General features: G+C 41.1%; 1 protein-coding gene across 1 annotated transcript in view; it reads left to right on the forward strand.

Moving 5' to 3' along the window:
* Positions 1-25,763, forward strand: part of adora2b (adenosine A2b receptor) — a 28,475-nt gene extending 2,712 nt beyond the window's left edge. The window contains exon 3 of the mRNA XM_071338839.1: positions 20,065-25,763. Coding sequence (XP_071194940.1) covers positions 20,065-20,836 — 772 coding nt within the window. The 3' untranslated portion in view covers positions 20,837-25,763. The remainder of the gene's footprint in view (positions 1-20,064) is intronic.
* Positions 25,764-27,393: the final 1,630 nt, after the last annotated feature.

The raw sequence follows: 27,393 nt of genomic DNA on the forward strand, positions 1-27,393 counted from the left end.
CCGGTGATTTTGCAGAGAGCCACATCAATTTACAGAAATACTCATAATAAACATGGATAAAAGATACAAGTGTTTTACATGGAACTTTAGATAAACTTCTCCTTAATGCAACCGCTGTCAGATTTTTTTTTAAACTTTACGGAAAAAGCACACCATGCAATAATCTGAGTACGGTGCTCAGACACAAAAACAAGCCATACAGGTACCCGCCATGCTGTGGAGTCAACAGAAGTCAGAAATAGCATTCTAAATATTCACTTACCTTTGATGATCTTCATCAGAATGCACTCCCAGGAATCCCAGTTCCCCAATAAATGTTTGTTTTGTTCGATAAAGTCCATAATTTATATCCAAATACCTCCTTTTTGTTCGCACGTTTAGGTCACAAATCCAAATTCATGATGCGCAGGCCAGACGAAAAGTCAAAAACTTCCATTACAGTTCGTAGAAACATGTCAAACGATGTATAGAATCAATCTTTAGGATGTTTTTAACATAAATCTTCAATAATGTTTCAACCGGAGAATTCCTTTGTCTTTAGAAAAGGAACGCAGCTACCTCTCACGGTGGCGCGCCTGAGTGAGCTCGTGGCACTCTGCCGGACCCCTGACTCAATCAGCTCTCATTCCCTCATCCTTCACAGTAGAAGCATCGAACAAAGTTCTAAAGACTGGTGACATCTAGTGGAAGCCTTAGGAAGTGCAATATGACCCCATAGACACTGTATATTGGATAGACAAACCTCAGATTTCCCACTTCCTGGTTGGATATTTTCTCAGGTTTTTGCCTCCCATATGAGTTCTGTTATACTCACAGACATCATTCAAACAGTTTTAGAAACTTCAGAGTGTTTTCTATCCAAATCTACTAATACTATGCATATCTTAGCTTCTGGGCCTGAGTAGCAGGCAGTTTACTCTGGGCACCTTATTCATCCAAGCTACTAAATACTTCCCCCAGCCATAAGAAGTTAAGAAATAAATCTTCCTACTGACCTACCTGGGTATGCCCACTCTGATTTCATTACACATCACCATTTGTTACTGTTGCTGAGCCCATTATGGCTGTGATTGGTGAACCATCAATCCATTCAGTGGTCTTTGTCTGTTGGCAAGGTTAGGGACATGCACACAAACAACCCGTCTTACAAACAGTGATCACATTAGCATCTTTGACATACATGATTACATTGTGCATGTTCATACATGTACAGTAATCATTCTTCACCATGTTGTTACCTGGGATTTTAACTGCATTCCTATCATCCCTCTATGCCACCACATCTGTGTCTATAACTATTGCTACACTTTGGGCTCTATTCAATCTGTATTGCTGAAGCGCTAGAAATGTAAAGGTAATTTCAGATTGAGCCGACATATGCAGCGTTTACCGTATCTGCTATTGTGGGAACATTGCCTATACATTTTAATCACCCTGTAATGCTGAACTTCCACAATACGGATTGAATAGAGCCCTTTGTTTGAACTTGCTCTCAGCTCTCTTAGACATACAGTACCAGTCAGAAGTTTGGACACACCTACTCATTCAAGGGTTTTCTACATTGTAGAATAATAGTGAAGACATCAAAACTATGAAATAACACATATGGAATCATGTAGTAACCAAAAAAGTGTTAAACAAATATTTTATATTTTAGGAATATCACACCTGGCACAAAGTATTGTCTTGTACTGTTTTTCCTGCAGGCGGGTGCCTTATACCTGCACCCAGATGAGAGTAGTTAGTCCAGGTAGTAGTCAGAACCGGGAGGACTAGCAAAATAGAATAGGAAAGGCAGGGAAAAACACACTGGTTGACTTGGAACATACAAGACGAACTGGCACAGACAGACAGAAAACACAGGTTTAAATACCTAGGGGATAATGGGGAAGATGGGTGACACCTGGAGGGGGTGGAGACAAGCACAAGCAGATCAGGGTGTGACACTTTTTGTAGATCAGGCCTGCACATTTACTCCACTGAATCTTATTGTCCAAGAGGACACCCAGATATTTGTATTCAACTACAAACTCTATGTCCTGACCTCTGATAGATGTTGCAGGGGTGGGTGTTTTCCACTTCCTGAAATCTATACACATGTCTTTGGTCTTGTTGGTTTTGAGGACCAAGTGTGATTCATCACACCACTCTACAAAGTCATTTAGGATTGGGCCACGGTGTTCATCATCATAATGCAACAGGCTGATCAGGGCAGTGTCATCAGCAAACTTGATGAGGTGTCTGTCAGGATGGGAAAGTACAGAAAGTGTACAGGACTGGGCACAAAACACATCCATGTGGGGAGCCTGTGCTGGTGGGGATTTTGTCTGACACATGGGGACCCACCTTTCAGTTTATTTATTTGACCCTCAGTAACAAGGTTTCCATCCAACCTTTTTATGCAAGTAAAATACATGTTGGATAAGAAATGTCACGACAGGCCTGATGGAAACAGCAAATAACCTAGACAAGGTGGGATCTTTCTGTGTCTGTAAAATGTATTATGCCAGAAATGGCGATGGAAATGCCTTTATGCACAAATATTGATATAATAGCCATCAAATCGAAGTAAACTTGGAGTCACGCGATAGATAGATTCTGTGGTCCTCCCACTACAACTCTGGAAACTATGCAGATTATTAAAATACAGATTAAATATATTATGATGAACTTCACAGGGTGGTGAAAGTGCAGGTGATCTTGATGCTCCTTTCCAATAAATATTGAGGGTCTTATTCTGGTGAAATGGTGGTCGATACTTGGCTGCAGTTTGACAAATACAAATAATCTAGTTTTTTGTGCATAATAATCTCATCATGTAGGTTATCCTACTCGCACTGTATCTGCTAACTGTTGGCTAGAGCGCACGTGCCACGACCAGAGTGGACACATTCGCTATTTAACGTCACATTTTTTGTGACAAAACCATCAGTAATGGAAACCCATTTAACTTGTAAAAGTTTTTTATGTGCACTACGTCATTATCTTTATGCAACCAGTACATTTGAGGGAAAGACATATCTAGTGGGAAAATGTGCATATTGTTTTTATGCAGATTTTGGAATATTCACATAAATCTGTTGCCAATTGGATGGAAACCTAGCTACTGCAATAGAAACTGTCAATTTGAACCAATTTAGGAAATGCCATGCCTTTGATTTATAATTATAATAATCCCTAAATCAAGGTAAACTTTTACTTGTAATCAGTGGTATAGAAGTGATGTCTCTGTTCAAAATAGAAAATATGTTTGTCTGTACTGATATGGTTTTAGGCCTAATTCAGTAGTCTTGAAAAAAATGTGAGAGAAGGACATTGGCGGTTAACATTTTACTTCAGGCCTACAGCCTTGGGGCCTATAAAAGTCTGGGGCACTGAATAAATGTTATAAAAATAAGGCAATGTAAAATAGGCCTTAGTTGAGACCAGGTATTAAGCCTGCGGTCCGATAATCATATGACCGTGGCTCATCCAGAGTGCGCCTCCTTGTGCTGCCCTAATATTTCCAAAGACAAAGCAACTTAAAAAAGCTGCAGTCGAAGTAGATCAAGACAAGTAATTTAGGTGTACAGGCTTCAACACACCACACAGACCAACGCATTCCTGGGGGTTTCTTTCGTGACTGTTAATCTTCATTGTGTAGATAACCCTATACTTTCAGTAGGCCTATAAAAACCTATGTTATAGTGTGGGGGGCACTGGGCTCTGGCTTTTTTTTTGATAGGCCATGGGTACCTGAAGAGACATTGGAAAAGCAGCTGTAGATAATTTTTACAAGGTTGTAATGGCATATTGATGTACACCTTGAGGCACCGCCCCTGGTACACTTTAAAGGGCGCTATAGTAGATCATCAGACCTCTCCCTCCCTCTCAGAGTCTGAGACAATGGCTGGGCCCACTGGATCGATATCTAGCCGGCTGGCCTCAGAGTGTCATCTTATTGATATAGAGCTGGAGGCGGCAGAGGGGCACACTGGTGGTGGCATACAGTCTGGCAGCCCAATGACAGAGGAGACAAATCAGTTCAGATAGAGAAAAAAATCTTTGCACCTTCTGTCTCACAAGACAAGAACTGGGACATCAAACTGCAATTTCAAAATAAATACCCAGCTATCAGCATAAAGTATGACTAAGGTCAGGAGTTTCTCCTGCTCACAGGCCTAATTGGTCCTGCAGCCAGGAGGAAAACTAAAGGCCCTAACTAGACGTGATCACCTGTATGTGGCCACCTAAAGTAACAGTGAGGACACAGAGGAGGCCAGTTTTGCAGAATCAAACCGCATAGATTCATAGACTTTAAGAACTCCACTTGTTATCAAATTATGTAAGAAACACTCTAACAACGGTAAATGTAATAACACCTGTAAATGTAATAACTTTTCTATTTGTAATAACTTTAGATTTTTTAAATAAATCCATTAAATGTAATAACTTGCCGGTAAGCGTAATAAAATGTTTAACGGTAAACGTAATAACTTTTCCCCCTAAATGTAAAAATTATTACATTAACCGGTGAGTAACAACTTTTTTATGAATAATGTAATAACTTCAATAACATTCAAAAATCTATGTTTTTATGTACTACTTCCCTCAATTTGATGCACATACCACCCCCACTGCCAATCACATCACAGACAAACTCATGCACATCATACAAGAATACTCATACGTTACATAGAGACACTCACAAGCACACATTGAAATGTACACACAAGCGCACACACATATTTGGGTAACACTTTACTTGATTGTTATTAACCAAGCTTATTTTTACGTTATCCGGTGGGTATTACGTTATTAGGTCAGTAGCAACTGTTTTGATGAATAACATAACTTCAACCGATCATGTACTAACATACAGAAATCAATGTCTTCATGTATTATTTCCCTTATTTTGATGGACGTGGAATAGTCCCAAAGTGCAAAACCCATCACTCTGGCAAGATCAAGCAAACGCTCAAAGTATTTGAACGATTTCAAATCTGGATGGCAGATCTGGATGGCAGATCTGGAAGGCACCAGGGCAATTGGTGTCATTTTAACATGTTGAGTGAACTCAACGTGGGGCGGCAGGTAGCCTAGTGGTTAGAGCGTTGGACTAGTAACCGAAAGGTTGCAAGATCGAATTCCTGAGCTGACAAGGTAAATATCTGCCCTTCTGCCCCTGAACTGTACAAGGCAGTTAACCCACTGTTCCTAGGCCGTCATTGAAAATAAGAACTTGTTCTTAAAACTTCTCTAGGGTAGGGGGCAACATTTGAAATTTTGGATGAAAAGCATGCCCAAATTAAACTGCCTGTTTCTCGGGCCCAGAAGATATGATATGCATATAACTGGTAGATTTGGAAAACACTGTTAAAATAGTGTCTGTGAGTATAACAGAACTGATTTGGCAGGCGAAAACCTGAGAAAAATCCATTCGGGAAGTTGTTTTTGGATTTGTAGTTTTCTATTCAATGCCATTACAGTATCCATTGACTTAGGACTCAAATTGCAGTTCCTATGCCTTCCACTAGATGTCAACAGTCTTTAGAAATTGTTTCAGGCTTGTATTCTGAAAAATGAGGAAGTAAGAGCAGTCTGAATGAGTGGACCCTAAAGTGTCACATAGCTTTTTCATGCTCGCCACCGAGAGAGTGCCTTTCTTGTTTACCTTTTATATTGACGACGTTATTGTCCGGTTGAAATATTATCGATTTTTTAGGCCAAAAACAACCTGAGGATTGAATATTAACATCGTTTGACATGTTTCTATGAACTTTACGGATACAATTTGGATTTTTTGACTGCGTTTGAGCCTGTGGATTACTGAAGAAAACGCGCGAACAAAACTGAGGTTTTTGGATATAAAGAGACTTTATCGAACAAAAGGAACGTTTATTGAGTAAATTAATATCTGCTGAGTGGAACCATATGAAGATCATCAAAGGTAAGGGATTAATTTTATCTCTATTTCTGACTTGTGTAACTCTTCTACTTGGCTGGTTACTGTTTGTAATGATTTGTCTGCTGGGCTATGTTCTCAAATAATCGTAAGGTATGCTTTCGGCGTAAAGCATTTTTTAAATCTGACACCGTGGTTGGATTCACAAGAAGTTAATCTTTAAACCTATGTAAAATATGTTTTGTTTTCTGAATTTTTATAATGAGTATTTCTGTATTTGAATTTGGCGCCCAGCAGTTTCACTGGCTGTTGAAGAGGTGGGACGCTAACGTCTCACGTACCCAAGAGAGGTTAACTGACTTGCCTAGTTAAATAAAGGAAAAATAAAAACTAGCCTGAAACCTGAAGACTTGCATTAGCTCCACAAGCTCCCACCTTGGCTTCAGCTCAACAGAGGCTATCAAAGTCTTGTGCTGCGCAGAACTAAACCAGTCAGTAACACCAGCAACCATCAAGCTCAATTTAACCAGGTATTTCTAATATAAAATAACTTATAATACTGTAATGAAAACAGGACTTTTGTTTTGAAAATTACATATGATTGACGTTTAATGTGTTATGAAAGTTAGGGTGAATGATACTGCAACATTCATGAAGGGGTTATGAATGATTTCATAAAGATTTTATCAATGCATATGTATACCCCTTTGGTGTACTGGTATATACGTGCACGTACATACCATTACAAACACATGCACAGACACTCACAGGAACAAAATAACACACACACATTAAGGAAACATTTTATTTAAAAATAAAAGTCTATTGTATAATGGAAACATGTATTTTAGTTGTTACCGTACCCACCAAAGACAGAACAGGGTCAGCCTTTCCCTTGTAGCAGGGGACAAAGTGCCTTACACATGCCACCAAGGCAGTAGGGGATAGCACCTGAAATGTGACGTAGGTGTAATTAAACTTGTCTGAGACCTAAAGATTTGTGTAAGTTCCCTGCTCTAATGCCTACGTTTAAACTTAGCAGGGTAAAAGTATTGTGGCCTGCAGGAGACCTAGGTAAGACACCAGTCTGTCCCATTGGTGCTGTGACCTGAATAGGTACACTACCGGTCAAAAGTTTTAGGACACCTATTCATTCAAGGGTTCTTCTTTATTTTTACTATTTTCTACATTGTAGAATAATACTGAAGACATCAAAACTATGAAATAACATTTATGGAATGGCATTCTCCCAACCAGCTTCACCTGGAATGCTTTTCCAACTGTCTTGAAGGAGTTCCCACATATGCTGAGCACTTGTTGGCTGCTTTTCCTTCATTCTGCGGTCCGACTCATCCCAAACCATCTCAATTTGGTTGATGTTGGGGGATTGTGGAGGCCAGGTCATCTGATGCGGCACTCCATCACTCTCCTTCTTGGTAAAATAGCCCTTACACAGCCTGGAGGTGTGTTGGGTCATTGTCCTGTTGAAAAACAAATTATAGTCCCATTAAGCACAAACCAGATGGGATGGCTTATCGCTGCAGAATGCTGTGGTAGCCATGCTGGTTGAGCGTGCCTTGAATTCGAAATAAACCACAGACAGTGTCACCAGCAAAGCACCATCACACCTCCTCCTCCATGCTTCACTGTTGGAAATACACATGCGGAGATCATCGTTTCACCCGTTCACCCACACTACTCACAAAGACACGGCGGTTGGAACCAAAAATCTCCAATTTGGACTCCAGACCAAAGGACAAATTTCCACCGGTCTAATGTTCATTGCTCGTGTTTCTTGGCCCAAGCAAGTCTCTTCTTATTATTGGTGTCCTGTAGGAGGGGTTTATTTGCAGCAATTCTACCATGAAGACCTGATTCACACAGTCACAGTTGATGTGTCTGTTACTTGAAGTCTGTGAAGCATTTATTTGGGCTGCAATTTCTGAGGCTGGTAACTATAATGAACTTATCCTCTGCAGCAGAGGTAACTGGGTCTTCCTTTCCTGTGGCGATCCTCATGAGAGCCATGGAGTGTCTCTTTGCTTATTTGAGCTGTTCTTGCCATAATATGGACTTGGTCTTTTACCAAATAGGGCTATCTTCTGTATACCACCCCTACCTTGTCACAACACAACTGATTGGCTGAAACGCATTAACAAATTAACTTTTAACAAGGCACACCTGTTAATTGAAATGCATTCCAGGTGACCACCTCATTAACCTTTGTCCCCAGGGATGTTTTTAGGACACTCTTGGGACGTTGTGTCATGATCCCCTGGGGGTTTTGTCTAGTTCCTAGTTGGTCCCGGGACCTCACTGAGGACATTTTCAGGACGTTCTTGCGACATTGTGTCATGGTTCCCTGAAGTTCCCCAGGACGTTCTTGGCGGCCTTGACGGGCTTGGCAACAGTAACAAGGGGTGAGGTGTAATGAAACTAGGGTCTGTGTGCCCTAAGTACAATACTTTTTTCTGAGGGGGGTGACATCCCCAACCAACCGGGAACTAGACAAAACCTCCAGGGGAACATGACACAATGTGGGGAGTCCTCATTATTGTTTGCAGGGGACTATTGGAGATTACGTGTGTGTGCGTGTGTGTGAGTGTGTGTGCATGTGTGTGTGTGTGTGCGCGTGTGTTTACATTTTGTGGGCTTGTAGAGTCTCTATGTATGAGTATTCCTGTATGATGTGATGAGTTTGTTTGTGTTGTAATTGGCAGTGGGTGGTGGTATGTGCATCAAATTGACTGAAGGACTACATTTTATTTTGGTATGTTATTACATGATTGATTGACGTTATTATATTATATATGAAAAGATGTTACTCACCAGTTAATGTAATAACCACCGATTAATGTAATAACTTATTACATTTACCAGGAAAAAGTTTACCTTTCAGTATTTTATTACGTTTAGGTTGCTGATAAACATTATAATTTGTTTCATCCTTCCAACTACAAGTCCCAGTACGACATATCACTTTACATTTCTATTTCTATTCTATCCAAATTTGACCGAAGTCATGCTGGAAAAGCGTTGGGAAAAGTGACGTAAAGAGGAGCACTACAGAGCAGGAGTGAAGCCACTGTCCACATAAGACCCACATCATATACCTAGTCCTCCTATTGTTTTTGGCACTCTGAAGCCAACCTAAATCGAGGTATAATGGCAAACCCAAACATTAGCAACCATGATATCCTGCAAGTTATATCGGCCAATAAAGATCAGGCAGTTCAGCAAAAATAAAGACATACCTTGAAATAAACAATGACATGAATCAGTATTTGACCATTAATTTCTGCAAAACGTGCAGTATTCTGTTGATGGAGTTGTTGTAGCTTACTTGCTAGCTAGCTAGATTATTCCATCCCCAAACACCATGCTAGATCTGTGTGGTGCAACTGGGCCAGTTCGTTTTGTATAGCCCGGTACACTTATATAACTGACTATCTTTTGTTTTTTACCATCTACTAGCAATATAACATGACAAAACTCTTTGGGCACTTTAGTACCAATTTACCCAATTCAACTCCATCACCAAATCCACCCACCGACGGACTGTAACATTGGTGGTCAGTGCACAGAACTTGTTTTTAGCCTCAGATTCATGGTGACTCCACTGTTGGTAGTCATCGTAATCATTTGGTACAAAGTAGGACCCGCATATGACTGAAGCGCTTGGTGATTTCCTGACCCAGTCTGCCCGAATCGGTCCGACTTTCTACCCATCTTCTTGCATTTCGATCAAACATGTATGCCGGTTTACAGTGCACTGCAGCCACCACCAGGCTGTTCCTTTCTTGATGACAAAGCCACAATTTATTGTTGGTAAATTCATTTTGATAAATGTAATTTTAATTGTGAAAATTGAAGTGTAAAATGTGTTTATTTTATAAACTTTTGCATAAAGACCGTTTCGATGAAATATCATCAATCTACGTTGTTAGATTTGTGGAAATATATCGTGCAACCTGCCCTTTAAGGCAAACTGCTGCTTTTCCATTTACGGATATTTCCCAAGAATGTCCTCAATCAGTCAAATTTTCTTTACCCTTCCCAGTATGTAATTCCCATTATTCCCTTCATGGGTGAAGAGTCAGACAGACTATTCCTCAGGGGGTGTTAATAAAATGACATCTCATCTAGAGGTCGACCGATTAATCGGAATGGCCGATTTTAATTAGGGCCGATTTCAAGTTTTCATAACAATCGGTAATCGGTATTTTTGGACACCGATTTGACGATATTTAATTTTTTTACACCTTTATTTAACTAGGCAAGTCAGTTAAGAACACATTCTTATTTTCAATGATGGCATAGGAACGGTGGGTTAACTGCCTTGTTCAGGGGCAGAACGACAGATTTTTACCTTGTCAGCTCGGGGATTCATTTTTGCAACCTTCCGGTTACTAGTCCAACGCTCTAACCACCTGCCTTACATTGCACTCCACGAGGAGCCTGCGTGGCAGGCTGACTACCTGTTACGTGAGGGCAGCAAGAAGTCAAGGTAAGTTGCTAGCTAGCATTAAACTTATCTTATAAAAAAACAATCAATCTTAACATAATCACTAGTTAACTACACATGGTTGATGATATTACTAGTTTATCTAGCGTGTCCTGCGTTACATATAATCGATGCGGTGCCAGTTAATTTCTCATTAAATCACAGCCTACTTCGACAAACGGGTGATGATTTAACAAGCGAATTTGCGAAAAAAGCACTGTCGTTGCACCAATGTACCTAACCATAAACATCAATGCCTTTCTTTAAAATCAATACACAAGTATATATTTTTAAACCTGCATATTTAGTTAATATATGCTAACATATATTTCTTCTAACTAGGGAAATTGTCACTTCTCTTCATTGAAGGTTGTACAATGTAATAGCAATATTTAGACTTAGGGATGCCATCCGTTAGATAAAATACGGAACGGTTCCGTATTTCACTGAAAGAATAAACGTTTTGTTTTTGAAATGATAGTTTCCGGATTCTACCATTTTAATGACCAAATGCTCGTATTTCTGTGTTATTATGTTATAATTAAGTCTATGATTTGATTTGATAGAGCAGTCTGACTGAGCGATGGTAGGCACCAGCAGGCTCGTAAGCATTCATTCAAACAGCACTTTCGTGCGTCTGCCAGCAGCTCTTCGCAATGCTTCAAGCATTGCGCTGTTTATGACTTCAAGCCTATCAACTCCCGAAATTAAGCTGGTGTAACCGATGTGAAATGGCTAGCTAGTTAGCGGGGTGCGCGCTAATAGCATTTCAAACGTCACTCGCTCTGAGACTTGGAGTAGTTGTTCCCCTTGCTCTGCATGGGTAACGCTGCTTCGAGGGTGGCTGTTGTCGATGTGTTCCTGGTTCGAGCCCAGGTAGGAGCGAGGAGAGGGACGGAAGCTATACTGTTACACTGGCAATACTAAAGTGCCTATAAGAACATCCAATAGTCAAAGGTATATGAAATACAAATCGTATAGAGAGAAATAGTCCTATAATAACTACAACCTAAAACTTCTTACCTGGGAATATTGAAGACTCATGTTAAAAGGAACCACCAGCTTTCATATGTTATCATGTTCTGAGCAAGGAACTTAAACGTTAGCTTTCTTACATGGCACATATTGCAATTTTACTTTCTTCTCCAACACTTTTTTTTTGCATTATTTAAACCAAATTGAACATGTTTCATTATTTATTTGAGGCTAAATTGATTTTATTGATGTATTATATTAAGTTAAAATAAGTGTTCATTCAGTATTGTTGTAATTGTCATTATTACAAATAAATAAATAGAAAACCGATTTTCTTTTTTTTGGTGCTCCAATAATCGGTATTGGCGTTGAAAAATCATAATCGGTCAACCTCTAATCTCATCATCATATACAGAAAGGTTGCTGCTCAATGCCAGCAAATGCATTATATAGTCTCATAACAACATTTCTTTTTAGAAATCCAGACGGATTTAAACATCCTTTTTAATGGTTTTCCGCTTTACCCCAGACCCACATCACACACGTGGTAATGAGAAAGGTATATGGTCAGCTCAAATTACTCTACTCTAGCCATTTCTTTAGTTTATGTGTGTGACTGTGTGTGTGTTTGGGCCTTAGTCTTGTGGGACTGTGGTTCCCTCAGATCAGAGTGTTTTCACAGCTGGCTCTGGTGGAAGTGAAAAGGCAGACTCAAATGCTTCAAACCATGAGAGATGGAGCTCTGTTCTGCACCCTCTGACAACACTAATACACACCCATTTTAGGGCCTTTGTTTCCTTTTCATGTTTCCCAGAAAGAGACATCAAACTATTTATGTATTTTCTTCCACCCACACCATACCGTTTGAAGGGAAAGATCCAATAGCATAACCTCTGGCTATCCATGTTCCAAGAGTTAACAAACCTGCCAGGGCCTTCTTCACCTAGCTGTCTCTCACCAACAGTCTCTTCAGTTCATGTTCACAGGCCCTACATGGTTTTCTCTGCTCAGAAAGAACCAGTGTTGTGTCCTTGAAAAGCTGCTTTCCTCTGCTAATGAGACTAAACTGTTTTTTTAGAGGCTTTTTTCAGAAGGATGGTATTGCCAAACTAAGTGTGTGGACTTGCCACTATTGAGCCCCAAACACTGTCAGGCTGTCTCAATAAAGTTTGTCATTTTGGCTTTTGCAGTTGTTTCAGGCAACAGGTCTTTCTTACTACATTAATGTCATCACACATAACAGATAGATATATGATGTAAATATAACAACAAAGAGTGTAAATAGTAAGAAGAAACCACTCCTCACCACCTTTATCTATCACAATTCTGCAACACATTGAAGGAAATTCATACATGTTGTTTGTACAAAACCATAAAGCCAAGCCTCATGCACACCAGCATTATTCATAGTTTCCATCCAAGCAATACATTGACTGTATGGCTCTGGGTTGCGTTAAAGTGTTGATGATAATTCCATTCACCAGACCAGATTCCACCTGAGAGTCGTACTGTTAGGCCTACTCTCATCTATAGTGACAGCAGAATGTGCTCACTTGTGTTCACAAGGTGTGGCACCTCATCGCCATGAATCCAAGCCTCTAAATCCTGGTATGACTGTACTAGTTTGGCCTGTGGCTACAGATAATATCACACATCTCACATAGAGATATCACACTCTCAAATCTCTTGAGCCGATCTATAAGAACTGCTGGTGCTATGCCATGTGAGGGCAGGATATTTACATAATCAAAGTGATATTTGATTTGCATAATCAAAGTGTAGGCTAATGCAAATAGTCTGGCTAGCCATTTGACTAGATGTTCAGGAGTCTTATGGCTTGGGGGAAGAATCATGAGGTTGCCACTGGGTCAAAGAGAAACACCTGTTCCCCTTGAGGGTATACTGTGGACATCTCTGTTTGAGACTACTGTGGACATCTTTGTTTGAGGCTATACTGTGGACATCTCTGTTTGAGACTCTACTGTGGACATCTCTGGACATCTCTGTTTGAGACTATACTGTGGACATCTCTGTTTGAGACTATACTGTGGACATCTTTGTTTGAGACTATACTGTGGACATCTTTGTTTGAGACTATACTGTGGACATCTCTGTCATGTTTAAGCGGATGTGCTTTGTGATTATTGACTCTGTGTACTAGCCTGGCAGAGGTTTGTGGGCTGCAATGTGCACCAGGCGGAAGCCCAGGAACCATGGGGTTATAAAAGGGATGTGTGGGGAGAGAGGGACAGAAAAAAGGGAGAGAGAGTGAGAGAGATGCCAGCGTGCTGTCGTCATGCCAGAACTAATCTGCTCAGCAGCTCATTTACTGGCCCTCACAGTGAGGAATGTCACCAGGCCATCAGAGAGAGCGAGACAGAGATAGGGAGATAATATATAGAGAGGGCCTGAGGGAAAGTGAGATAGAAATAGAGGGCGTGTGAGGGGGAGAGAGAAAGAGGGAGCATGTGAGGGAGACAGAGAGTGAGCGAGACAGTGAGAGAGCTGTCCACCCCCAGATATTAGTCACTGTCTGGAACACAAACCTTTCTGGGCTTGACTTACAGGTTAGAGGACTAAGACGAGAGAGAGAGAGCGAGAGACTGAGAAATGTATGGATGATGAGAGAAGAAGAGAGAGGAAGGAGTGATGTGTGTGTCCCCCCTATAGCCTTAGGGCCCATCACTTCAGGTCCCTAAACATGGTCATGGCTGTCTGTGGATTACTGATGGCACTGGGGGCACAGCAACAGCATCCTTCACTGAGGGAGAGAGTGATGGGGAAATGGAGAAATAGGGAGAGAGGTAGAATAATTTACTGCTGCATTATTAAAGTCCCAGTCGTCTGTTTTGAGGCCTTGGCGTCTGAGGGGCTACAGTACTAATACTGTAGGTAATGATTGAAAGCCACGGTTATCTTGTCAAATGAGCTACTGCTGCCTGTGAAACTTAACTTGTATGACATTTTACTGGCAAATTGCAGCTGTTTCATGAGGAGGGAAGGAAAAACATTTGCAGCAGAGAACGACCACTTCATCTTTTTGAATAAAACCAAAAAGTAATTTTTTCCATTGCACTTAACTATTAGTCTGTATAGAAATATGCCTTACCAGAGTGTATGTAGATTACTCTAATAGTCGTTGATATTTGTCGTCCTAGAGGAAATATCATGCGGAAATATCGTTTACATGATTATCGTGGCTAGTGACTCAACTATAATGACATTACATGCTATAATCAGAGCAAAGTGAAGTCACATGAGCACTGACAACAAATGTTCATGCTTAAACTGTGTACATGACCAATAAACTTTGATTTGATTATCCTATATCTACTGTATATTTGCTATATGGTTTCATGGTTTGGCTTGAGAACTCAGTGTTGGGGCTCTGTTCAATCTGTATCGCTGAAGCGTTACACATTGCGTAATAGAAAATGAAAATTGCAATTATGCAACCTTTTAGGTGACCCGACCAAATTCACCTTGAAATGTGAGTTTTAGCAACCACGAAATGGCAGAGCGATTTCAGTATAGTGCACCTTTAAAGGTCATTTTTGATTAAGCCGACATATGCAGTGTTTTTGGCAGTGTAGAACCAGAGAAGGCCTAAGGATTTATTTTTAAAATTATACTTAACAAAAATATAAATGCAACATGCAACAATTACAGTTCATATGAGGAAATCAGTCAATTGAAATGAATTAATTGGGCCCTAATCTATGGATTTCACATGACTGGGCAGGGGCGCAGCCATGGGTGGGCCTGGGAAGGCATAGACCCACCCATTTGAGAGTCAGGCCCACTCACTTGGGAGCTAGGCTCAGCCAATCAGAATGAGTTGTTTGCCACAAAAGTTTTTTTTGCAGACAGAAATACTTCTCAGTTTGGTCAGCTGTCCGGGTGGCTGGTCTCAGACGATCCCACAGGTGAAGAAGCTGGCGTGGTTACACGTGTCTGTGGTTGTGCGACCGGTTGGACGTACTGCCAAAATGACGTTGTAGGCAGCTTATGGTTGAGAAATTAACATTCAATTCTCTGGCAACAGCTCTGGTGGATATTCCTGCAGTCAGCATGCCATTTGCACGCTCCCTCAAAACTTGAGACATCTGTGGCATTGTGTTGTGTGACAAAAATGACCATTTTAGAGTGGCCTTTTATTGGTGCACCTGTAAATGATCATGCTGTTTAATCAGCTTCTTGAAATGCCACACCTGCCAGGTGGATAGATTATCTTGGCAAAGGAGAAATCACATTTTGACTTGCAATGGGTGGGACAGTTTTAAAAAAGTGACGGGCCGAGACATTTCACTAGTGAGGGCAAAGGGAAATAATCATTGGGTCAAGCAGTAGTTTTCCCACGCTTGGCTCTGCATGGTCAATCTGAAGTCTGCAGTGGCCCGTACAGTATTTACTGCGATGCAGGCCTCTGCAGAAGTCAGAGCAATCATACTTCTAGCGCATCGGGAAGCTCTCATACGCATCCAATAAATTGGTCTGCACCGCGTCACTCATAGTGATTCAAGGCTAATCTCTGTAGCCTTCCAGGTAATTACAAGCACCTGACTAAACGAAAAGACCTCACCTCTTCTGAGATGTTGGAATCTGTTTCCCAGTGCTTGACAATAGAAGCTCAGCCAAGATAGCATGAAGTAAAAAGATTGCACCATTTTCACACCTGCATCTCCACCCCGAATCTCCCCCAAACAAAATTATCCTACATTTAGGCTATTATTTATACGTGTATTTCACACTATTTTGAGGTAAAAACCAGAGTATAATGTTTATATGGATGTCAATCCCAACACATGTTCATGTCATCGTTACCAATCAACTGCATTACAGTTCATAACTGATTTCTGTGTGCTAGCTATTCTAAAAGCTTATACGAATGGCAGTTAGCATTTAGCAGTCACTTTTTCTAAACCGGAAAAGGGACAACTTCTACATGTTATGCAGCAATAACCACATTGTGGGCCTGTTGCAACACATAAATCATGACGGACTTGACAAATATCTGCTTTGTTAGATCAGATTTGTTGAATGTGCGCCAATACAGCATCCTTCTATCCCCCACTGTATGAATTCCATTGACCTCTTTACCACATCTATCCCAATTACCTCCCTGATATCTTTCCAGGAGTTCAAACTCATTTCCGTGTCTTTAAAATCCCTACATGAGGTATAAATATGTTTTTTATTTGTGAACTTGTTCTGACAGATTTCCTCAAAATTCTTGTTTGTTGTCAAGGAAGTGAGTTTGTGTGTTATACAGGATGATCAAGATTAACTTCTTTCAAACTTCTTTTCCAAATGATCATCATCTGGTGAGTGGTACTGTTTTGTTACAGCTTGCTTGCTGTTAGACATCTCTCTGAAAATAATGACTGTGAATCATTGTTGCATTTAAACCTCAGATCACCGGTTAGTGTGATGAACGTGATAAAATATATTTGCAAAGGGAAGTAATAGCTGGTTTGTTAATTTCATTTTGGAAATGAAATGGTTGTGCTTTTGTATTGTTCTGATTTCAAGGGGCCTACTGGAGTGAATGGGATGCTTAATATTTAACCTTATTTGATGCTGTGTGTGACTGCTGTTGCCTGTCTTATCAGCCTTGTCTATGTGTTTGACCAAACCTGTCTCTCCTTCAGCTCCATGGAGTACACAGGTATTAGCCTACGGTCGCTGTCCATTCAGCACCTTGAGCCTGTCACTGTTGATGTGACACTGTTGTTATTGCTATGGGTGATGGTGTGGTGTGATAGTGGTGTTAGGCTACCATAGGTTATGTAAACCGTGTGTTTTTTGTTTTGCTGGTTGCATTATTTTATGCTGTGTGTCATGTTGTGTCCATGCTGAACTGTCACTGTGTGTGCGGCAGCCTGAAGCACGGACAGGCCTGTTTGATTCATTCATAATGTCATCAAAAAGCATTGCTCCTCCTTCACTACAACTAGAATGGTCTGACTACAAAATATACAATGTCGGGTTCATTACGTGATGCAATGTTTTCAGTAATTCTTTTGATTTCTGAGTTTGATACAACGTAATGGAAGATTTTTGGTTCCTCTGAAGGCCTAGGTCCTATAGTCATGGTTTGCCACTGGTTTACGGTGAATGCATTCTTCGCTAACGCAGGAACATTGTTTTTAAATTAAATTAATTTTTAAATCCTGCTGTAACGCTGAACTTCCGCCGTTAGGAAATCTCTGAATCAGAGAGGTGCGGGGGGCTGCCAAATATCCACATCTTCGGCACCCGGGAAACCCGGAATAGGCTGTCGTGCCCTCTTCAAGACTGTCTTGGTGTGTTTAAGACTATGATAGTTTGTTGGTGATGTTGACACCAAGGAACTTGAAGCTCTCAACCTGCTCCACTACAGCCCCGTCGATGAGAATGGGGGCGTGCTCAGTCCACTTGTTCCTGTAATCCACAATCATCTCCTTTGTCTTGATAATGTTGAGGGAAAGGTTGTTATCCTGGCACCACATGGCCAGGTCTCTGACCTCCTCCCAATAGGCTGTCTCATCGTTGTCTGTGATCAGGCCTACCACTGTTGTGTCGTCAGCAAACTTAATGATGATGTTGGAGTCGTGCCTGGCCATGCAGTCATGAGTGAACAGGGAGTACAGGAGGGGACTGAACACACACCCCTGAGGGGCCCCTGTGTTGAGGATCAGCGTGGCGGATGTGTTGTTACCTAACCTTACCTCCTGGGGGTGGCCCGTTAGGAAGTCCAGGATCCAGTTGCAGAGGGAGGTGTTTAGTCCCAGGGTCCTTAGCTTAGTGATGAGCTTTGAGGGCACTGTGGTGTTGAGCGCTGAGCTGTAGTCAATGAATAGCATTCTCACATAGGTGTTCCTTTTGTCCAGATGGGAAAGGACAGTGTGGAGTGCAATAGAGGTTGCATCATCAGTGGATCTGTTGGGGTGGTATGCAATTATCCCAGAAACCCTAGAGTGGGTCTAGGGTTTCTGGGATAATGGTGTTGATGTGAGCCATGACCAGCCTTTGTTGTGTTGTGGGTCTGAATACTTTCCGAAGGCACTGTATAACTTCTGTGTGTTCAACACTGAATAGATAGACTGTTGTTCTTAGAGAGGTGATGAGTTGTACTCTGACGGTTTTTCCTTTCACATGCCTGTCTCTGAGTCAATGTGCTCAGTGAAATGTGGTGTAACAGTTAGCCAACATATAAGTAAATTCTTAACTTCTTACTTGCTCAACACATCACAAATTGCCAAATTCTCATTCTTTGTGCAATACTCCTGTTCGCTGCAGCTGATTCTGCTTTTTTGCTCTTAGGCAAATTCTTACATTGATTGGATCATAGATTACGTAATGTTCAGATATTAATACTAACATGCCACTTAGAATGCATTCCCTATACAACACATTCCTTAATAAGTGGTAGCCTATGCTATGGATATTGGAACAGAGCATATGGAGCCCAATGGCATTCATACCCAGACCTCGGTCGATAGAAGGGTCGTTCCACAAAATGAGTGTCTTAAATTTTAAGTAAACACGTGCTTCTACACCTGCATTGCTTGCTGTTTGGGGTTTTAGGCTGGGTTTCTGTACAGCACTTTGAGATATCAGCTGATGTACGAAGGGCTATATAAATACATTTGATTTGAAGTAGAAATTGTGCACAAATATGTAATTTTAAAGGCCTGTTATTTTAAATGTAGTGCCCTTTAGTGTAGACCACATGGAAAGTTCAATAAATCAGATTTTTAATATGAATAAGACTTGCTGAAGAGCAAAAATTCTGCATTATGACATGTTCCTCTGTGTACCCACTGTGATTTTAACCCACTTAACACCAACATTTCTCCAAGTTTTCACCATCATTATAAAGCCCTAGATATTTTGTGGTTTGACAAAGTCATTTCTGAAGATGATTATTTATTTCATATGATTTAGTGATTCATAAAAACTGTCCCTTGTTTTAAGATCAACTCTGTTACGTGAACTGAACTTTCGTTTTAATATGGTGAAACTATGCTTTTTAAAAATGATTATTCAAAGGAAACATTGAACATCTAATAGTCAAATCCTAGTGTTAAAGCAGGTGAGCTGGTTCTGGCCCTTTTCTTTTTGGGTCGAGCATAACACGCCAATGTTACCCACAGATAGACGGGCTAGAAACGTTTTCACAATTTCAATTGTTTTGTGAAGCTTGTATTCCCCTATTCCCCCTGTCACAATGGGATTTATAACTGAATTACGATGAAATCGTTAACCCTTTTTGGTATTTAACCTCTTGAGATGGGAAAACATTATTATAATTTTTTTGACCAAGTTACGCTACTCAAAAGGCACCTAATTGGTGGAACCACCCAGAAGTCTGTTGGAATGATGTCTCGTTATGTTTTGGTACCTTGCTTTAGACAGTAAGATGGAAATGATATATTACTCCTATCACAGGCCCTAATTTAATGTTCCGTTGGAAGAACTTTAAGGACAGCATATTTGCTTCTCTATTGCCCTATTGTCTTTCTGTAATAACTCATTATTACGATATGTTAATCATGAATAGATGTGCAGTATAAGCACCATAATGCTTGATAGGGGGCCACTGTGGCCGTTAAGGGCACTCAGTCACAACTTTTAGGGAAAAGAAAATAAGACCCATTTATAACCTCCATGGATATTAACCAGCGTATTTTTGGTCTTCCCTCATCCTCTTATCCAGGTACAAGGAGCTGGTGACGGGTACGAGGGCCAGACGAATCATCGCCATCTTATGGATCCTGTCTTTCGTCATCGGCCTCATCCCATTCCTGGGTTGGAACCTGAAGGTGACTTCCTGCCGTCAGAATGTCTCCAGCAGCCTGACGAATGGCAAGTCTTTGGGGGACAATGCCAGTACCACCACCCCCCCCTTGGTGGACGATCTGGGCAGTGCAGGGGACTTCCTGAGCAGCTGCAAGCTTACCTGCCTGTTTGAGAGTGTGGTGGACATGCACTACATGGTCTACTTCAACTTCTTCGGCTGCGTCCTGCCTCCTCTGTTTATCATGCTAGGCATCTATGTGAAGATCTTCACCGTGGCCCGCAAGCAGATGCACCAGATTGAACTCAAGTGCTCAGTGAGCAGCAATGGGGACAGCCACCATCACGGGCTCCTGCAACGCGAGATCCGTGCCGCCAAGTCTCTGTCCATCATTGTGGGGCTGTTTGCCCTATGCTGGCTGCCCGTGCACATCCTCAACTGCCTGACCCTGTTCTACAAGGACCTGTGCAAGCCGGCCCCCGTCATGTACATAGCCATCATGCTGTCACATGCCAACTCAGCCGTCAACCCCGTTATCTATGCCTACCGCATCCAGGACTTCAGGAACACCTTCCGAAAGATCCTGACGCGTCACGTCCTATGTCAGAAGGAGGAGCCTTACCTCCACTCCTCCAATGGGAGCAGGCGGAACAGAGACCAGATCCACATGACCATTGACCCTTTACTCTGAGGGGTGGGGCTACAGGGGGCATGACCCTTTACTGTAAGAGCAGACACCAGTGTTCGTGAGGCGACTAGCCCCGCCTACATAACTTTACTTCAAGGGTGGGGCCACAGGCCGGGGGTATGACTCAAGGAGAGCCCCAACCCCCCATGTTATTGTTGTATTGTATTCTTCAATGACATTTTAAGTGAGATTATAAATGTTTACAGAACAAAGAGAGTGGGTATGATGAAATGTGAAACTGAATAGATTATCTGCCTTGAATGGCGAGCATTGCTTATGAGTTAAGATGAGTATCATGGGCCAGGTTATGGAAAGGTAGCCTGGTCCCAGATCTGTTTGTGCTGTCTTGCCCACTCCTATGGTCATTGTCATGGCCATAGGAGTTGGCAAGACACCGCAAACACATCTGGGACCAGGCTAGTGAAAAGCAGGCAAGAGTCTTATTTACTTTAAAGCTGGAATCCGTATTAGGTGAAACTGCCACGTCCTTTTGCAATTTACAACAAACAACGAACAGACAACGAACAGAGTTTTTTTCCCTCTGATATAATTTCACATGCATTAGAACAGCCACTCTGCTGGATGCTTCTCTCCTCTGTTTCATCAACTTAACAAAAACAATAACAAATCCACTGGGGTGAACAATGGCACAGTTCACCTTATGATTTCAACTGTTAAGGATTTTATTTTTATTTTGTCAAAGCTAACTGGATTTGCAGGACTGTGAAATTAATCCATTACTACAAGATAACACTTTATTTACCATTCCCACACATTAACCATAACTCAAAACATTGCTTTTTCTATGCCTTAACTTTTCAAAATAATATACATCAATTGTTCAACTTTTTTTACCAATTTTTGGTATTTTATTTATTGTCATGTAGCATTTTTTTTTTTACCTGGCTGAGGTGTGTACTGTATTGTTCATCATGGGCTACATCGCACTTGCTCAGTACAGGTCTTGTGTAAAAAACAGACATAGGAAAGTCTGCCCAGTGGAACAATTTACGACTGCAACAACACCAAAATCTCCAGTGAGAGGGCATAACACACACGCAACACAGCTCGGAGTGGAAAAGTATTTTTACACATAATATGAACTTGTGGGGTGTTATTGTGCTCTGCTTGAATTTAGCAAATGTCATGGCTTCTTTAGTGTCATGGAGAAAGCTCAGGAATATACAGAATGTGGTGAGGAAGACTGACTGAGTTGTGAAAAGATACATCTGAAATTCACAGACACAGACGATATTTGGAGGTTGAGACCTCTGGCAAAAAAAAGTATATATAAATCATCACTCACAAATACAGTTAAAGTCATAAGTTTACATACACTTAGGTTGGAGTCATTATATCTCGTTTTTCAACCACTCCACAAATGTCTTGATAACAAACTAGTTTTGGCAAGTCGGCTTTGTGCATGACATAAGCAATTTTTCCAACAATTGTTTACAGACAGATTATTTCACTTATAATTCACTGTATCACAATTCCAGTAGGTCAGAAGTTTACATACACTAAGTTGACTGTGCCTTTAAACAGCTTGGGAAATTCCAGAAAATGATGTCATGGTTTTAGAAGCGTCTGACAGACTAATTTGACATCATTTGAGTCAATTGGAGGTGTACCTGTGGATGTATTTCAAGGCCTACCTTCAAACTCAGTGCCTCTTTGATTGACATCATGCGAAAATCAAAAGAAATCAGCCAAGACCTCAGAAAAAAAATTGTGGACCTCCACAAGTCTGGTTCATCCTTGGGAGCAATTTCCAAACGCCTGAAGGTACCATGTTCATCTGTACAGACAATAGTACGCAAGTATAAACACCATGGGACCACACAGCTGTCATACCGCTCAGGAAGGAGACGTGTTCTGTCTCCTAGAGATGAACGTACTTTGGTGCGAAAAGTGCAAATCAATCCCAGAACAACAGCAAAGGACCTTGTGAAGATGCTGTAGGAAACAGGTACAAAAGTATCTATATCCACAGTAAAATGAGTCCTATATCGACATAACCTGAAAGGCCGCTCAGCAAGGAAGAAGTCACTGCTCCAAAAACGGCATAAAAAAAGCCAGACTACGGTTTGCAACTGCACATGGGAACAAAGATGGTACTTTTTGGAGAAATGTCCTCTGGTCTGATGAAACATAAATAGAACTGTTTGGCCATAATGACCATCATTATTTTTGGAGGAAAAAGGGGGAGGCTTGCAAGTCAAAGAACACCATCCCAACCGTGAAGCACGGGGGTGGCAGCATCATGTTGTGGGGGTGCTTTGCTGCAGGAGGGACTGGTGCACTTCACAAAATAGATGGCATCATGAGGAAATAAAAATATGTGGATATATTGAAGCAACATCTCAAGACATCAGTCAGGAAGTTAAAGCTTGGTTGCAAATAGGTCTTCCAAATGGACAATGACCCCAAGCATACTTCCAAAGTTGTGGCAAAATGGCATAAGGACAACAAAGTCAAGGTATTGGAGTGGCCATCACAAAGTCCTGACCTCAATCCTACAGAAAATTTGTGGGCAGAACTGAAAAAGCGTGTGCGAGCAAGGAGACCTACAAACCTGACTGTTACACCAGCTCTGTCAGGAGGAATGGGCCAAATTCACCCAATTTATTGTGGGAAGCTTGTGGAAGGCTACCTGAAACATTTGACCCAAGTTAAACAATTTAAAGGCAGTGCTACCAAATACTAATTGAGTGTATGTAAACTTCTGACCCACTGGGAATGTGATGAAAGAAATAAAAGCTGAAATCAATCATTCTCTCTACTATTATTCTGACATTTCACATTCTTAAAATAAAGTGGTGATCCTAACTGACCTAAGACAGGGAATTTTTACAAGGATTAAATGTCAGGAATTGTCAAAAACTGAGTTTAAATGTATTTGGCTAAGGTGTATGTAAACTTCTGACTTCAACTGTATATGCCTCATTATTTGAAAGGTTGATTATTACTTACTCATGACATCCCTTTTTAAAATTAAAGATTTACATTATTAGTTCTGACAAAATTACTTATTTAAGGGTCTTACTGTAACCTAAATCATATGGGGAAACAAATCTAGGATATCCTCTTCCCTTGGCATCCCTAGAAGGGCCATTATACAACCCTAACATGGACACAGCTCTGATCATTTGCCTAAATGTCTCTCTGTAACAAAAGGAGAAGAGAGAGAGGCTGGCGTCTCCACATGGACACTGGGATTTAAGTGTCACTTCCTGAAACAAACCAGGTGGCTTCTAATACTCAATACTGTCAGACTGTAACGACTTCCACTGCATACTGTCTGTCCTTGTCCTCAGCATGGCAGTTAAGAGCCATGTGTTTCCACCCCCCTCACTCAGTCAGAACTCCTAAATTCACCACTTCACTACACCAAGCCAAGTCAGTCAACACAATGCTGAGGAGGTCCCTCTTTATTGAACGAATCAAGGATCCAGGGTTCGGGTCCATTCTGAATTGAGTTGCGGAAATAGAAAGTAGGATTAAATTAAATTCAAATGGGTTATTTATTCTGAATTGCTTTGAATTATATTCTACTTCCTTCAATTCAAAGCCAATTCAAATTCATGGTTTGAATTGAAATAAATTCAAAAAATCCAAATTGACCCCAACCCTGCTAGGAACACTTAAGCCTAACTAAATTGTAGGGGGCTGACAAGTTCTTGTTCTGTGAAAGACAAAAACATGCTTCGTCAGTGTAAGAGTGTCATTGTGGTATTGTATCTGTGAGTCTGAGACAGATCTGTTAAATAGATGGTGCATCGCTCTTGGTTTGAATTCCAAGATGTCTCTCTCTACTTGACCACCCGTATGGTGTTGCACATGTTTCCTGTGTGGAGATAGAAAATCAAACCTCAAAATAATTCCAGTTTAACGAGACTCAGTTTGGACATAATGGCACAATTGGTGCCAAAACGAAGGTGGTTTTCCCCTCTGCTATGAGAAGAGCCATCCTTGGTGTGGTCAGATGAGGATTTAAATGCACTGACATTTTGGATAAGGCTATTACATTTTTATGCTTTAAGATTAAAATGTGTTGTGTAGTGTTTTTCGAGTGTTCACAAGGTTAAAGAGATTGAACGGGATCTTAAGCACTTACAAATTCGTAATATATTGTACAAATTGGAGGACATTGTTCACAATTGTGCACAATGTTCGGGGACCCGTTTTGGCTCATGAGTGCGACTTATACAAAACCTCTGTAGCATTACTAACTTTTATAAGGAATTTAAGACAAGCATTGTCTTATCACTGGGGTCCAACAAATACAGTATTTCCATTTCCTTGTTTTTTAAAACATTTCTTCACCATACTCATCAACCTTGACCTCTACAACTTCAAGGGCTAAACTATAGGAGTGGGCAGAACCTCAAGTACATTCCATTTGAGACTGCACTGTACTAGTATTACTATCATTTGTTTACTCAAATGTGACCTTAGCACCAGGGCTGGGGTCAATTCCATTCCACTTCAGTCAATAAACTGAAATTCCAATTTCCCTAAGTGCTTCTCAATGAGAAAAATGTGGAATTGGAATCTCAGTTAACTTCCAGAGTTGACTGAATTGAAATGGAATTGATCCCATCCCTGCTAGATACTGTGGGTTGTAAAGCCTTTAACAAGCATGACTTGTGAATGATGAATGAAGGAGAAAAACCATATAAAAACAAGCTTTTCATAGCGATCCTGCCTTCCATTCCAACCTGTGTGTTTGCAAATGTGTTATAGTATTGATGTCACTAATCAGTAGCCTAAACAGTCCACTGTGGTTCACGTCTATGATGTTCAATGTTTAAATAATTATTCTTTCACTCAACTGACTACAACTGTAAACCAATACTGTTATTTAACATGAGAATATCTGTATGTATGGCAAATTCTTTTGTTAATAAAAGCTATGCTTATATTGTTACAGGTCAGACTTTCATATTCTTACAGGAAGAGTTTACAAACCTACACAACAATTTTCATTGATTTTACTCACAATGTTTTAATTTCAGAACAAATAATAAATATACAAAGCCTTCTGAAAAACTGAAACATCTTTGTAGTCTCTGGTCACTGAACCACTGGACTGAGTAAAACGTATCTTACCTTTACACTTCCCTTTCAGCAGGCAGCACCATAGGGTGACTGACTTGTCTTCAAATAAAAGGAGAGTCTAAAACTAAAGTCAATGAACAGATGCACATTCTCTGGCAACATATTAAGAACACTTACACAGTCACAAACAAATGCAACATCTGTTGACAGATTTTCAGAAAGCAGAGAACCACACCAGATGTCCAGAAGAACAGCACAATGACCTAAAAGCCATAAATATAATCTTTACACATGCAGATAGACTGGAGGAGACCATGCAGCAGCAGTAGGCTTTGGCTTTTAAACATCTTTCCCCAGGATGTGCTTTAGCAGCTTGGTCTTAGATGGTGCTGCAAGGGTTTGAGTCTGTTTCAGTGACCTGTTGGGCTGTGATCTACGTGTCTGTGCTTTGGGTCTGTCATAGCTGCAGTCTGGTGGTCTATGTATAGGTCTGGATGAGTGTCCAGGGGTCAGGTGGTCTACTTGTAAGTCTGGATAAGTGTCCTGGGGTTGGGTGGTCCACCTAAAGGTCTGGGTGAGTGTCTTGGGGTCAGGTGGTCTACCTGTTCCCATCAAATTGATCTGTTGCGGATAAAAGGCTGTGTCTGATGACGAGGTGCACATTAAAATATATTTTGCTGTTAAATTCACACGTACGTAAAGAATACAAGTTAAATGGGTTTCCAAAACATTTTCAACTCTACTGATGGTTTTGTAAAAAAATATACACTGCTCAAAAAAATAAAGGGAACACTAAAATAACACATCCTAGATCTGAATGAATGAAATATTCTTATGAAATACTTTTTTATTTACATAGTTGAATGTGCTGACAACAAAATCACACAAAAATGATCAATGGAAATCAAATTTATCAACCCATGGAGGTCTGGATTTGGAGTCACACTCAAAAAGTGGAAAACCACACTACAGGCTGATCCAACTTTGATGTAATGTCCTTAAAACAAGTCAAAATGAGGCTCAGTAGTGTGTGTGGCCTCCACGTGCCTGTATGACCTCCCTACAACGCCTGGGCATGCTCCTGATGAGGTGGCGGATAGTCTCCTGAGGGATCTCCTCCCAGACCTGGACTAAAGCATCCGCCAACTCCTGGACAGTCTGTGGTGCAACGTGGCGTTGGTGGATGGAGCGAGACATGATGTCCCAGATGTGCTCAATTGGATTCAGGTCTGGGGAACGGGCGGGCCAGTCCATAGCATCAATGCCTTCCTCTTGCAGGAACTGCTGACACACTCCAGCCACATGAGGTCTAGCATTGTCTTGCATTAGGAGGAACCCAGGGCCAACCGCACCAGCATATGGTCTCACAAGGGGTCTGAGGATCTCATCTCGGTACCTAATGGCAGTCAGGCTACCTCTGGCGAGCACATGGAGGGCTGTGCGGCCCCCCAAAGAAATGCTACCCCACACCATGACTGACCCACCGCCAAACCGGTCAT

This window comes from Salvelinus alpinus, chromosome 13 (genome assembly GCF_045679555.1).
Source record: "Salvelinus alpinus chromosome 13, SLU_Salpinus.1, whole genome shotgun sequence".
NCBI lineage: Eukaryota > Metazoa > Chordata > Actinopteri > Salmoniformes > Salmonidae > Salvelinus > Salvelinus alpinus.